General features: G+C 38.0%; 1 protein-coding gene across 1 annotated transcript in view; it reads right to left on the reverse strand.

The window, feature by feature from the left end:
- Positions 1–1,501: 1,501 nt before the first annotated feature.
- Positions 1,502–15,492, reverse strand: part of RAB10 (RAB10, member RAS oncogene family) — a 49,201-nt gene continuing 35,210 nt past the window's right edge. The window contains exons 4-6 of the mRNA XM_006732868.3: positions 9,366–9,455; positions 8,748–8,849; positions 1,502–4,035 (exon numbers count right to left, since the gene is read on the reverse strand). Of these exons, the coding sequence (XP_006732931.1) occupies positions 3,952–4,035; positions 8,748–8,849; positions 9,366–9,455 (276 nt within the window). The 3' untranslated portion in view covers positions 1,502–3,951. The remainder of the gene's footprint in view (positions 4,036–8,747; positions 8,850–9,365; positions 9,456–15,492) is intronic.

Genomic DNA, 15,492 nt, shown 5'->3' on the forward strand with positions numbered 1-15,492 from the left:
TTCCTATGTGATCAATCTCCAGAACCTTCCAGCTTCTTCCTCTTCCAACACATCTAGACTTGTTTTTCCTCACACACTGCGCTCACCACTCTTGAGGGCTCACCAGGATTCCCCATTGTCTATCGTTGTCCAGCTGGACTTCTGGTTTCTTACATAAGCAAAGCCTGTTTCGAATTTACCTGTGGTCCCTTCTTACCCTCCCCCTTAGCCAATCAGTCTACTTACCTAAGAACCAATTCATGTCCCTATTCCCTCAAAAAGCCAACTATTCCCATCAACTGAACTTGCTCTTAACTATTAATACAGTACTTAAAATCTGAAACACATCTAGTTGGATCTTTTTTAAGAGTAAGCTCTACGCCCAATGCATGGCTTCAACTACTCACGACCCTGAGATCAAGAGTTTGCATGTTCTATTGACTAAGCCAGCCAGGCACCCCTTGTTGGCTCTTATATACACTTAGCTAATGATTACTTTTGCTTTCTAAACTAGATCTCAAATTTAAGGGCAGAGGCCATGTTCTATTTTCCTATACCAGTCTCAAAAGGAAAATCATGGGACTCACCTTAGACACACGAAACAGAAAAAGTTGGAGAGTGAATGGGGAAACCCCTCTGTCAAATAAACCAATCAATCTTTAAAAAAACAAAAAACAGGGGCGCCTGGGTGGCTCAGTTGGTTAAGCGACTGCCTTCGGCTCAGGTCATGATCCTGGAGTCCCTGGATCGAGTCCCGCATCGGGCTTCCTGCTCGGCAGGGAGTCTGCTTCTCCCTCTGACCCTCCCCTCTCTCATGTGCTCTCATTCTCTCTCTCTCAAATAAATAAATAAAATCTTTAAAAACAAAAAACACTCCAGGTGATTCCTATCAACACTGCAGGACAAGAAAACTTCTACACATTATCCTTCCCGCAGAGATAATCTTGTCAACAAATACTTATTTCTGTTGACTAATAATGCCCTAATATGGGATTAACCTTTTCTTTATATAAAACAAATTTGTCAGGGCGCCTGGGTGGCTCAGTCAGTTAATTATCTGTCTTCGTCGCAGGTCATGATCCCGGGGTCCTGGGATCGAGCCCTGCATCACATAAGCTGCCGCTTATGGTTCACAAAAAAAGTACGAAATACTTTTTTCAGATAAGAGGATAGTCACTGCTAAAACAAGCATTCACTCTCCAGGCTGGGAGCCTACCTTGGAGCCCCTGGGTAATCAGCTGTGTTCAGCTGCAGTTGGCCTTGGCACATTCTAGTGTTGTTGGCTGGGGAGTGACTGACTGGTGTCTCTTTTGACACCAGGATGATTTTGCTGAGATTTCCATTTTTTATGTAGTTTCTTACCAAAGATAGTTCTTGAAATTGCTTTCTGGTTTCCCTAGGCTGAGAAAGTTATTTCCCTTCTATTTCTGCTCCTCTAATATTCAGTTTGCTATTTTGTATTGTCTTCAGAAGTAATCCTCCATCTTCAACTCCATAAATAAATGAAAACCAAGTCACACAGTTGGAAATCAAGTTTTGTTTTTATATGAACAGAAGTAGACCATCTAGAAATATTTCAGTTTATTTAAATTGTTAAGTAGAATATGAAACCGAATTTGTAGCTAGTACCAGAGAATGGACTTAACTGTTTGGTGTTTAATGAGAACAGCTTCTACACAGGATCCCAAGAGACTTACAGAAAAAGGGGCAAAGCCCTAATATTAAGCAAATAAAACTCATGTTTCAAACAGGTTATACAAAAATTGATTTATACTCCATTTCCCTTTTTTTTTTTTTGATATTTAGAAAGTGCAGATTTAACAAAAGGTAGCCATATCCTTTCTATGTACAATGCCGATTATAATTATGCAAACAAAACTGTCAGTCTTTTACCCAAAAATCCCAGTGTTTAGCTCTCAAACCTTAAGTCACTGAATTGAATAAGGATTAAAGAGGGTTAAAAATAAAAAAGCTATTGCCACATTCCAGATGAAGGAAAGCAACACATACATTAAAATTAATCTAACAATAGTAGGTTTAACCTATAACTTTTCGAGAAGCTTAACATCATTTCATTATTATTTTTAGTTGAAAATTAGGGATTATTTGGCAATGCTGCTTTTACTAGTAAACAATGATAAAGTCAAGTGAAGGAAAAACCTAAGAACAACCAGTGAGGCATATAAAACTGTTTTTAGGGCACTATCTGAAAAATTCATGGATGTTTACAGCAGATACGTCCCTGTGCTGTGGACGTGAGCCAAGAGGGCATTAAAATGCTATCCACGACACAAGAGAGACTTTTCAATGGAAGCGGCTGTCCTAAACTCAGCCTCTGCTAGAAATGAATCATGCTATTCACAATTATTTCAACAAAGGCATCATCTTAGGATGCTAGCAGCACAGCAAACTTAACTTACCCTATCTTGATGATAAGCAATGAAGCAAAACTAGAAAAATGACGTGAAAAAAGGACAGGGTTAGAGATAGCTGGAGATCTTATCTGTACATGAAAAGCCTTTTGTTGTCCTTTTCCCAAATCCATGGTAATACACATTTTCCAAAGGGATGTGAAGACAGCACTTAAAATTAATAATATGCTAAAGTATTTCTAATCTTAAGGTAAAGACGACTTAACACTGAAAAAGTGTTCTTCAAAGGCCAAATCTCAGGATATTTGGCAAACATGTTAATCAATTTCACTCCTCCTTCCCACCATTTAAAACAAAACCAAAACCAAAAACAACCAAACCTTTACTGGGCTACCAAACTGCGAGAGGAGTTGCCAGAATGGAGACTCAAACTTCGGTTACAAGATTTATTCTAGGAAAGTGAATAGGCTATACACCTAATTAGAAAGACAAACCACAACACCCTCCAAACACTAGTGCATGCAATTAACTCTTCCATTTCATAAACTCAGTGGATAGAAAGGGAACAAAGAGGGAAGAAGAGGAGCATGAAGTAAGAGAGCGAATGGAGGAATCCGGGAGCAGAAGTTTTAGGAGAGAGAAAATGAGGGGGAAGACATTTGATAGTAGTAGGCAGTTAGAATTTATCTTTCAGTTTACTTATCAAGGTAAATCAGTACTTTATGTTAAACTTGAAAAACCTACTAGTTTGCCCCTTTCATTTTTAAATAACTCATACCATTGGGTGGTGGGGGAAGGAGAAGCAAATAAAGCAGCATGCAGGAAGACAGACACAAGGAAAAAGTGGCCAAAGAGAAGAACTGGTGGCAGGAATAGTTTTAAATATCAAGGCCACTTAAAATAAGACTCAGCAAACCAAAGCTATCATTTCTGCATTACCCTTTGTCCTCAATTAACTACTTTGAAAATTACAGCCAAGCAAACCACAAACATTTTAATGGTTTATGTTTGGATGATATGTATGTCTCCTGCACATGCTTCCACCAAAACAAACAAACAAAAGGAAAAACCAAAAAAGTTCCTTTCCACATAAGGCACAGGACAAAATTAATCCCATTTACATATTCAAGGCGAAATGAGTGTTTTCCTGGCTTTTGTTTCTTTTGCTATCACATGTCTATAGATTATAGGGACTCAAGCACATTATCCATGACAGAAAATTCCACTGTTGTACAAAATAAAATTGTTAATTCTAACTTTTATTCTCATACAATTTGCAGAATAGAGTTGAAATGATTGCTATAGGTTTTAATGTTGATAAGAACTGGACTATAATACAACTGAAATGCAGTGGTGAGCTGAGCAAGTACATTTAAAAATGAAGTCACAGACATGATTTTTCTATACATTTTCTTGTTTGAAGAAAATTATAAAGTCAGCAAGCAGTCACGGATGAAAGAACAAATAAAACAGGTGGACTGGATAGTTAAGATGAGGAACAAAAATATCTGTTTAGAGTTAAAAATGGACAGAGTGGTTTATTTTGCAGCAAGAGGAGAAAACAGGGTGGTGGATGGCAACTGACGGAACATGAGGACGCTCAGCAACATTTGCTCTTCCAGCCTGTCACGCCGCCTCCACTGCTGATATCTACATTTTCACTGTTGGGCTCTTTTACAGGGGTCTGGAACAAACACACAAGGAAAGTAACCCATGAAAAACATTGCTATGGAGAAATCACGATTCAACAGAAATATTCTCATAAAGGTAACAAAATGTAACTCAAGTCACACGAGATAAGGATTTCTCTCCCATGCACAGTAAAGATTTGGCAGCTTTGTTTTTGATCTACATTTTACCTGCTTACGCCAAGCTGTGAAATGTCTGGAGGCCTCTAGGCATCCCTTTAATAAAGCTTCCAATATCTTTTCTGCTCTCGTTTGCACAGAGGTTTGCTAATAACTCTTAGCTCCGACCTCTGAGTATCTAGTATTTAAGAAGCATTATCGAGCATCTGTATAAAACCAATGTTGGGTCAAGTCTAACCTCAGAGAAGTGAAACAGCCCTTTCTGTATAGTTACTTGCTTTTTGAGACTGAAGTTTGTAATGCTCTACCATAGATTTAAAAAGGCAAGCTCAACAATGATATGCTAACATTAAGTGGAAGAAAAAGGGTAGGGCAGAATGCCAAGTTGTGTAATTCATGTTAAAAATGGATATAGAAAAAAATCAAAAGGAGAGACACCAAATGTTAACAGTAGAAAACCCTTAGGTGGTGGGTTTATGAGTGATTTTATTTTCTTCTATGAATAATCCTGTATTTCCCCAATAACCTAAATATTACTTTTAAAATCAAAAGAATGTATTTTCAATGGATAGCCTATACGGTATGTATGAAAGGAACATTTTTTTTTTTTGAAATTGCTTACATATAGTAAAGTATACAAATCTTAATTGTGCTTGATGGATTTTTAGTATATAAAGTAAAGCTATCAGATCAAAACATAGACTATAATACCCTCAGAAGGCTCCCATGTCCCTTTCCAGCCAGTACTATCCTCCTAAAGGTAACCAGTACTCTCATTTCTGTCACCAGAAATTAATTTTTTTTCTGTTCTTGACATTCAAATACCTGGAACCACGTTTTATATATTCTTTTATGTATGATACCCTTTACTTAGTATCAGTCTGTGAAATTTATCCAGGCTATTGTGTTAACAGTAGGTCATCATGAATGAAATTTTAAAAGCTAGGATGTAACTGGGAACATATTCTCGCATGGAAACAAGAAAAAGTCATGTAGCCCAAGAGAAGCCAAGCTACTTAACTCATACGGAGGTGAAATTTTGACTTGCACTTTGAGCTCACCTACCTACTCTCCACTGCCTTATGGGATTCTTCTCCTCATTGTATGTTAAAGCTACAAGTTTTGCATTAACAAAATCTTTGCGTTTTCCTGAACAACCAACTTTATTCCTATTGCAGATCTTGAGAAAAATGACAGAAGAAGAGAAAGAGCCCCTCAAGTACCTATCTCACAGCAAAAGAATATGGTTACACAGGAAATATTCTTTCTCTGGTAACTTCCAGGTGGTCAGTTAAAAGTACATGGATGTTTAAAAAAAAAACCCAGGGATGTCATTATATTCATTCACTTTAACACCTCACTCACAGTCTATCCTTTTACAATTTAACTTAGATCCTTGAAAGAGACTCTCTGAGGGCACCTGGGTGGACTCAGTTGGTTAAGCAACTGCCTTCAGCTCAGGTCATGATCCTGGAGTCCCGGGATCGAGTCCCACATAGGGCTCCCTGCTCAGCTGGGGGTCTGCTTCTCCCTCTGACCCTCTTCCCTCTCGTGCTCTCTCTCTCGCAAATAAATAAATAAAATCTTTAAAAAAAAAAAAAAAGAAAAGAAAGAGACTCTCTGAAAAAAGGAATTATCCCATGCAGAGTAAAACATTTTAAAGCCAGAAGTATTAATCAAGTTTATTAAATACAACTTTAAGCTATTCCTAGCCAAGAATAAGAAAAGGGCCAATAACTAAAAAAGTGAGCAAAGGAGTAAAACAAGTTTACAGAAAAGGAAATATAAAAGTGATTCTTAGAACTATCTTTAAAAATGCCACCATACTCATAAGAGAGCTGCAAATTCAACCTACTTTTTTTTTTTTTTAACCTGTCAGGTTGGGAAAGATCTGAAAGTCTTACAATCCATTATGTGGGCCAGAGTGTGAGGAAACAGGCTAGTAGGAGTGGGTACAACCCTCATGCCAGCACGTGGCAACATGTATCAGAATTATAAAAATGTACATATATGCTCTTTGGCCACTTCTAGGAATCTGTCCTTCATATACTTGCACATAATCATATGCTTGCAAAATGATTTAAATATAAGATTATTCACTGCAATACAATTTATGAGATCATAAGGCTGAAAATCACCTGCATGTCCCTCACTGAGAAAACCTGTTTAATTATGACATATCCACTCAAAGGAGTAGCATTCAATTATTTAAAGAGTGGAATTATTTTACTTATTTTAAGTGCCAAACAGAGTACAGCATGTTGCCTTATCTGTTTTAAAAGGGGGGGGGAATAAAAATATATATTCGTATTTACTCATATATTAATAATTAAGAAGTTAATTACATTGGTTACCTGTGGGGGAGGAATGAGGAGTTGGGAGAATGCGGTGGGAAACTTCTCTGCACTTGCACTCTCTTTATTTTAAATGTTTGAACCATGAGAATGAATTACCTATTCAAATAATTAAGTTAAAAATGTTTTAAACTGCTTTCATTCTGAAGTTAATTTTTCTTTTACTAACTCTGGAGAGAAATCATGGCACAGAGAGCTGCTAGTTAGGAAGCACTCCTGTATTTCCCATACGTCAATGTAAAGTAAGTTTATGTTTGATGTTTTAACTCCTAACTTTACCACATCAAAAAGCATATGTATGTGTATGAGAAAAAAATGGGACCTCACATTGGGGCGTGCCTACATGGGGAAGACTCCAGACTGAGATCTTTATTGGTGTACCCATAACTTTTTAACCTTTAATATAACAAGGAAGATCTATCATACTGGGACACAGGTTATAAGACTACATAAGCATTATTTTTTTTAAAAAAATGCCAAGATTAGTGAGAAAATCAAGGGATACAGTATGGACAGAAAAAATCAAAAACAATGGAGAAAACCAAAAAATCCAGAAAGAGAACACAAGAGACAAGAGTATTTCAACAAGTGTTATGGTAAATTCTGTGGGTACTGAATAATTTTTCACTGTGACCTACGAAACTCTGAAATGCAAAGTATTCCACTAATTAAAAGAGGATTTTTCTATTCCTGTTATTTCCTTCATTTAAAAATATGAACATTTTTCCTTGTCCCTCTAGTACTTTATTTTTCTATTCTTCTATTTTTATTTCTCACAGGAATATTTTCAAATATAAAAATTCCTCAAGGAATTCACAGGGTTTTACCTTTACATACTGTGAAAGAATATTTTAAAAATTTTAAGTTGTTTTTATAACTTTAAAAAGATACATTAAATTTTCTAAACAAAACTATATAAACGTAAGAGTCATTGTGTAATTCTGTTCTGTGTCTCCTTCCCCTTACCACCGTCACCCACTTGGAATACTCACTATTTAAGTTTGGTATAGATTCTTCCAGATCTTTATTTGCTAAACATAACCAAACATATGTGTGCACATGCATATGCATGTGTTTGGTATCATACATAATTTTTAAAAATAAGATCGTACTACATGTATTATATCCTAACTTGCTTTTTATTACTCGATATATTATAGATACCAGGCAGAGGTGGAAGGACACAACTTTTATATATAAGTCACTGTGAATAGCAATATAACTGACCGACTTTTTTCTGGTTTGAACACACAATTATAGTTAACGGATAACATTTCACTATAAAAAATTAAGTTGTTTGATTTCTCCCAAATTTCACTCAATTTATATTTGAGATGCCATCTCTATTACAGCTTATGTTTTATAGATATATATATACTTTTTAATTTGGGGATTGGTTTTTGAAAAAATACTGTCATTTCAATCATAAACATAGAAAGGTTACCAGAAGCACTTACATTTTCTCCTATACAATGCCTGCCACTCCTTTAGGAGTTGTATCAGATTTTTTGTTTTTATGTGCATTTAAATGTATCATACAGATTGAACGGACAACTCAGGATTCATAACCAAATCTGCATACTATAGTCATTTGAGGAATCCTATGAGAATCAGATTTCCCAATTTTGCTACAAGTTACTCATTGGTAAGTATGGGGATTCACAAATTAAACCCAGAAAACTAACCCTGAAGTAAAATGAATTCCCTGGGATCATATTTCAGCAATTTTTAAAATACTACAGATTGAAATGATTGGCTAAATGAAATATAGGGATGGATTTATTCACTATATCATATATACACGCTCTTTACTGGCACACCTTAGAAATGACTATATAGTTGGAAGAAAGTGATTCTGTAGCAGTAACTATTATCTTAAATTTTAAAAAATTATCTATGGAAATGCAAAGAATGTGTAAGAGAAGTGAGTCCAAAAGTAAACAGAAGAACCATAAGACCACAGACCAGACAAAAAGCTGAAAAAAGGAGCATGACACTGGGGACTTGAGAGTCAGTGCGGGAGCTCAGAAGAGCGTTACCGTGACCAGACGCTACAGATTTCTAATGGCTCACTGTTCCCCCCCAGTTCCTACTTCACTTTAGAGGGTTAGATACTCGTGATAGGTAAACATTTAGGAACAATACCACCAAAATCTAATTTTTGTATGTTAATCCAGTACTTCAAAAAAGAACTGTGACACTGGGCACCTTGGGAAGTAAAAATAGGATCTTACCTTTCGAAGGATATCTTCAGCTAATGTGAGGAAAGCCTTTTCGATGTTTATATTTGCTTTTGCACTAGTCTCAAAAAATCTAATACCATGCTCCCTTGCAATCTAAAATAGAAGCAAAATGTCATCACAAAATTATCAAGCATAGAGTGCCAACTGTTGACTTTAGCACCCTGTAGGAAATAATAATATTCTAAAGGAAGCAGTCCCTACTGGGTTATATAAAGCAGAGTACTTCAATGGGTCACGATTCAAATGGTCAAGTTCTTTCAAAAATAAATAAGTAAACAAAAATAATAATAAAAGAATCCTCTCCTCACTTCATGAGTTTACTTCAAATACTGTGAGGTACTTAAAGTCTTAAGTTAAAAAACTGAGGATCACTGATTTGTATTTTTCCCTCTTTGTAGTTTAAATACAGTTGAAAATACTACTACCAAAGGTTTGATTCTCCCACACCTGTTAGATATACACTGAAAAAATTCATTCAAATGATAAACTGTTTCCCACAGCATTTATAAAACAATGTGAATAGTTCAGCACAGTCCATTACCACTACCAAATGCGATACCATCTTCACAAAGAAAGGGCAGCATATTAGTTTCATTCATAGCTTTTTACCTGTTCTCCTTTTCCTTTAGGTACAACTCTTTTATCATCCATATCACATTTGTTTCCTAGTAACATCCTTTCCACATCTTCATTGGCATGCTACAATGGAATGAAGATTTAATTTACATCATACCATGACTTATAGCTTAATATTCTCTAAAGATGACTTTATTTTTCTCAATTTTCAGTGTCATTTTAATAATCTGGAAGTTTTAAAGCAATCACCCTGAAATCACCCCATGCTAAAAAGCCTACAGAAATTCGTAAATTACTTAGAAAAGGAAACATAATTCCTAAGACATGATGCTGTCAAATACTATTTTACCCCAATAGGAGGCTGTCTAGTTTCTAGATGTATTCTCACCAAAACTGAAGATATAGGCAAAAGATCTGAAATGAAATCTCTTATGCATAATCTCAATCCAAGCTGGATCATGATTTTAGATAATGAGTATTACCCTGTAGAAGCCTTAATTAAAAATTCTACAGAGCCCTTAAAATCTCAAAAAGCTACACTGCTAGGGCACAAAAAGATCCCATGCAGAAAAATCAGTTAAAAACAAATGTTTGCTCTACTGAAATCCTAACAATATCATTTGCACAAATAGAAAAATACATCCCTGAAATTCATATGCAACCTTGAGGGACTCTGAACAGCCAAAATGATCTTGAAAAAGAAGTACAAAGCTGGAAGATTCATACTTACTCCCTGATTACAAAACTTACTACAAAGCTACAATAATCAAGAGTGTGCTACTGGCATAAAGATATGTACGTGAATAAACAGGACAGAGAGCCAAGAAATAATCCCTTGCATGCAGGATTTTCAACAAGAGTGCCAAGCCCATTCAATGGAATAGTCTTTTCAAAAAATGGTCTTGGGCATACCAGATCTCAAAATGCAGAAGAATGAAGTTGGACCCTTAACTTACACCATATATAAAAATGAACTCAGAGTGGATCAAAGGCCTAAATGTAAGACCTAAAACTATAAAATTCAGGGGACGCCTGGATGGCTCAGTCATTGGGCGTCTGCCTTCGGCCTGGGTCATGGCCCCGGCATCGGGCTCCCTGCTCGGCAGGAAGCCTGCTTCTCCCTCTCCCTCTCCCCCTGCTTGTGTTCCCTCTCTCGCTGTGTCTCTCTCTGTCAAATAAATAAATAAAATCTAAAAAAAAAAAACACTATAAAATTCAGAAAGAAAATATAGGAGAAAAATTTTATGACACTGGATTTGGCAATGGTGTCTTGGATATGACACCAAAAGTATAGGCAACAAAAGAAAAAATAGGCAAATTATACTTCATCAAAATTAAAAACTTTGATGTGTCAAAGGTCACTATCAGAGTGAAAAGACAACCATCCCCTGGAGTAAGAAAAATATTTGCAAACCATCTATCTTTGGCCCAACACTCCTTTCCCTGAATGTATCTACAGTCAAGGTAGTTAAGTTCTCTAGATAACGAAAGTACTTTGAGATTTGTCTTAAATTTGAATCGATTACATTCTTTCCACCAACCCTATCCTTTTCTTTTTTTTTTTTTTTAAAGATTTTATTTATTTATATGACAGAGAGAGACAGCGAGAACAGGAACACAAGCAGGGGGAGTGGGAGAGGGAGAGGGAGAAGCAGGCTTCCCGCCGAGCAGGGAGCCCGATGCAGGGCTCGATCCCAGGACTCTGGGATCACGACCTGAGCCGAAGGCAGACGCTTAACGACTGAGCCACCCAGGCGCCCACCCTATCCTTTTCTGGGTAACTTTTACTCATTTCTTCAGATCTCAGCTTAAATGTCATTCCTCATATCAAAGCCTGTTTGACTATTCTGGGTCCTATGCCTGCACACCATATGAATTTTAAGATCAGCCTGTCAATTTCTGCCAACCCCCCACCCTACCCCCCAAGACAGCAGCTGGGATTTTGATAGGATTACACCGAGTCTGCACATCACTTTGGCTAGTGCTGCCATCTTAACAGTGTGAAATCTTCCAATTCATAAACATGGGTGTCTTTCCAATTACATGGATCTTTAATTTCTTTTAACATTTTATGGTTATCAGTATGTAAGTCTGTACATCTTTGGTTAAATTTTTCCTAACTAGTTTTTCTTCTTTTTGATGCTACTGTAAATGGAATTATATTCTTAATTTCATTTTTGGATTATTCACTGCTAGGGTATAGAAATACAATTGATTTTTGTATACTGATCTTGTATCCTCCAAGCTTACTGAACTTGCTCATCCATTCTAACAGTTTTATTTTTTGGTGTATGTTCCTTGGGATTTTTTCTTTCTTTCTTTCTTCCTTTCTTTCCCTTCCTTCCTTTCCTTTTTTTTTTAAGATCTATTTATTTGATGGGGTGCCTGGATGGCTCAGTCGGTTAAGCATCTGCCTTCGGCTCAGGTCATAATCCCAGGGTCCTCGGATCAAGCCCCACATTGGGGTCCCTGATCAGTAGGGAACCTGCTTCTCCCTCTCTCTCTGCCTGCTACTCCCCCTGCTTATGCTCTGTCTTCAAAAAAAAAAAAGATTTTATTTGAGTGAGAGAGGGAGAGAGGGAGCACACAAGCAGAGGGAGGGATGGGGGGTGGGGGAAAGCCAGATCCCCACGGAGCAGGAAGCCCAATGTGGGGCTCGATCCCAGGACCCTGTGATCATGACCTGAACCATAGGCAGAGGCTTAACTGACTGAGCCACCCAGGCACCCCTCCTTAGGATTTTCTATATACAAAATCTCATTATTTACATATACAGTTTTCCCTCCCAATATGGGTTTCCCCCTTTTCTTCTCTCCCTAACTGCCCTGGCTAGAACCTCCACTACAATTCTGAACAGTACTGGCATACTTCTCATTTTCTTGATTGTAAGGACAGGTATGCTGTTAGCTGTGGGATTTTCACAGATGTCCTTTACTAGGCTAAGGATGTTCTATTTCTAGTTTTCTGAGTGTTTTTATCATGAAAGGGTGTTAGATTTTGTCAATTTTTTTTCTGTGTCTGTTGGCATAATATGGTTTTTGTCTTTTATCAATACGGTGTATTACACAGGGCACTTGGGTGGCTCAGTCGGTTAAGTGTCTGCCTTCAGTTCAGGTCATGATCCCAGGGTTCTGGGATCAAGCCCCGTGTTGGGCTCCCTGCTCAGCGGGGAACCTGCTTCTCTCACTTTCTCTGTCTGCTGCTCTGCCTGCTTGTGCTCGTGCACGCTCTCGGTCAGATAAATAAATAAATAAAATCTTTAATTAAAAAAAAAAAAAAGATGGTGTATTACAAGGACACCTGGGTGGCTCAGTCAGTTAAGTGTCTGCCTTTGGCTTAGGTTGTGATCTTGGCGTCCTGGGATCGAACCCCAAGTCGGGCTCCCTGCTCAGCAAGGAGTCTGCTTCTCCCTCTCCCTCTGCCCCTCCCCACTGCTCATTCCCTCTCTCTCTCTAATAAATAAAATCTTAAAAAATAAAATAAAATAAAAAGACAGTGTATCAGACTGATTTGACTTCTTATATTGAACCACCCTTGCATTCCTAGGTAAATTCCTCTTGACCATGATATATAATCCTTTTAAAATGTTGCTGGATCAATTCAGCTTTTTTTCAGTTAAAGCTTTAATTTCTACAACAAAGTGAAAATTAGGCAACACCAATCTCTTATATGTCAGAAAAACAGATTTTCTTTTTAATGGCTGAGTTTTATGTATCTTAATTCTCATGTTGGGAAACTGAAGCCATCCGGCCTACGAAGTGCATAAGGCTATAATATAAATAAAAAAACGTATTTGGCCTTGGTGCCCTGGCACAGAACTCCTAATTTCCTGAGTGACAGAGTGTCTTCTGTTGTTCTTAACAGGGCCCTTTCTACCTACCTAAGTTTATGCTAATGAAGAACTAGGGCAGAGGGGTGGCCTACAGAGCTTCACAATGGAAGCTGGTCACTAGAGGAACCAAACATATGATTAAAGAATTGGAACTTTCAAGGGGCACCTGGGTGGCTCAGTCCATTAAGGGTCTAAAGGGGTCTGCCTTCAGCTCAGGTCATGATCTCCAGGTCCTAGGATCAAGCCCAGCATCAGGCTCCTTGCTCAATGGGGAGTCTGTTTCTCCCTCTCCCTGCTCATGCTCTCTCTTCTCTCTCCCTCCTCGCAAATAAAAAATAAAAATAAAAAAAAGATTTGGAACTTTCAGCCACTCCCCTACGTCCCATGAGGTGAAGGGGGCTAGAGATTAAGTTTAATCACCAGAGGCCAATGATTTAACTAACCATACCTATGCAGTAAAACCTGAATCAAAATTCTGAAACAATGAAGTGAGGGGACCTCTTCCAGGTTGGTGGTGAACACATCAAAATGCCCAGAGGGTGGCATGTCCAGAGATGGCATGGGCGCTCTCTGTTCCCCAACCCCCATACCTTGCCTGTTCATCTCTTCCATTTAGCTGTTCCTGCACTGTATCCTTTATAATAAAATTATAAATGTAAATAAAAACACTTTCCTGAATTCTAGGAGTCATTCTAGCCAACTATTGAACCCGAAAGTGGGTCCTGGGAACCCCCAAATGTGTAGCCAAGTCAGAAAGAAGTATGGGTGGCTGAGGGGACCTAGGACTTAACATTTGAAGGAAGGGTAGTCCTTAAACTTGGGGAATCTGACACTAAGGCTAGGCAGTTAGCGTCAGAATAGGACTGAATTGTAGGATATCCAGTTCACGTCACAGATTCTGGAAAGCTGTTGGAAAAACAATGCACAGTCTCTTTATCAATTGCTCCTACTGTACGTGCTACTTGGCTAAATCATAAAATAAAGGCTAAGAAAATCCAAAATGGAGGCTTTTTTGTTTAAAAAATCTGTGTATTGTTGGGGTGCCTGGATGGCTCAGTGGATAAGCGCCTGCCTTCGGCTGAGGTCGTGATCCTGGGGCCCTGGGATCGAGCCCCGCATTAGGATCCCTGCTCAGCGGGAAGCCTGTTTCTCCCTCTCCCACTCCCCCTGCTTGTGTTCCCTCTCTGTGTCTCTCTCTGTCAAATAAATAAATAAAATCTTAAAAAAAAAAATCTGTGTATCATTAACTGATTATTAAATACTAACAGGCATCTCTTTGAAGATTTTTTTAAAAAGATTTTATTTATTTGACAGAGAGAGAGAAAGAGAGAGGGAGTAAAAGCAGGCAGAGCGAGAGGGAGAAGCAGGCTTCCCACTGAGCAGGAGCCCGATGCAGGGCTCGATCCCAGAACCCTGGGATCATGACCTGAGCCGAAGGCAGACACTTAACCAACTGAGCCACCCAGGCACCCCTCTCTTTGAAGATTTATTGCAGCGATGGAAAAGTTAGTAATGAGTTGTCAGGATTGCTACCAATGAGATATCATTATCATGAGTCTAACACTGGCTTAACACTTGGTCTTCTAGCCAAAAGTGCTTTAAGGTGTTAGCCTTAAGGAAATCCAAAGCCCAGCAGGCTGCAATAAGACGTGAAAAATAATTTCAACAAGAAGCTACCTATATTGCAGAACAGAAACAAACTGGCTTTGACACATATTTTACCTTATAAAAACTGACATCTTCACATGCAATATGGCACTATTTTCTTGGTTAGGTTTTTACCGCATTACTACTCTGTATCTTTCAAAATGTCTAGAAATGATCTGACGTTTCTGTTGTTTTAAACTACTACTGAAAAATTTAGTTAATTCACTCATTCAATAAAAATTCACGGAGAAAGAATTCATTTAGGGGCGCCTGGGTGGCTCAGTCGTTAAGTGCCTGCCTTCGGCTCAGGTCATGATCCCAGGGTCCTGGGATCAAGTCCCACATCGGGCCCTTGCTCCGTGGGAAGTCTGCTTCTTCCTCTCCCACTCCCCCTGCTTGTGTTTAGAGAGAGGTGTGTAAAACCACTGGTAGCTTCTACATGGGACCATCTTATAAGATGGCTGTATATAAAGTTTTTTGGGTAAGTTAGTAATTGCCTTGGATGGGGTTCTAGATAGACTTACCCAAATATTTAAGGGAAAGGTAGATAAAATATAACATTAACCTTTAAGAAGTAGAAATAACTCAATAATAATAATAGTACATTATATCCTAAACATCATTTAGAATTATTCTTAACTAAACACAAAAAATGGTCTTTATAAAGGGTTTATACAATTT

This window comes from Leptonychotes weddellii, chromosome 10, assembly GCF_054177405.1.
Source record: "Leptonychotes weddellii isolate Sample4059 chromosome 10, ASM5417740v2, whole genome shotgun sequence".
Taxonomy (NCBI): Eukaryota; Metazoa; Chordata; class Mammalia; order Carnivora; family Phocidae; genus Leptonychotes; species Leptonychotes weddellii.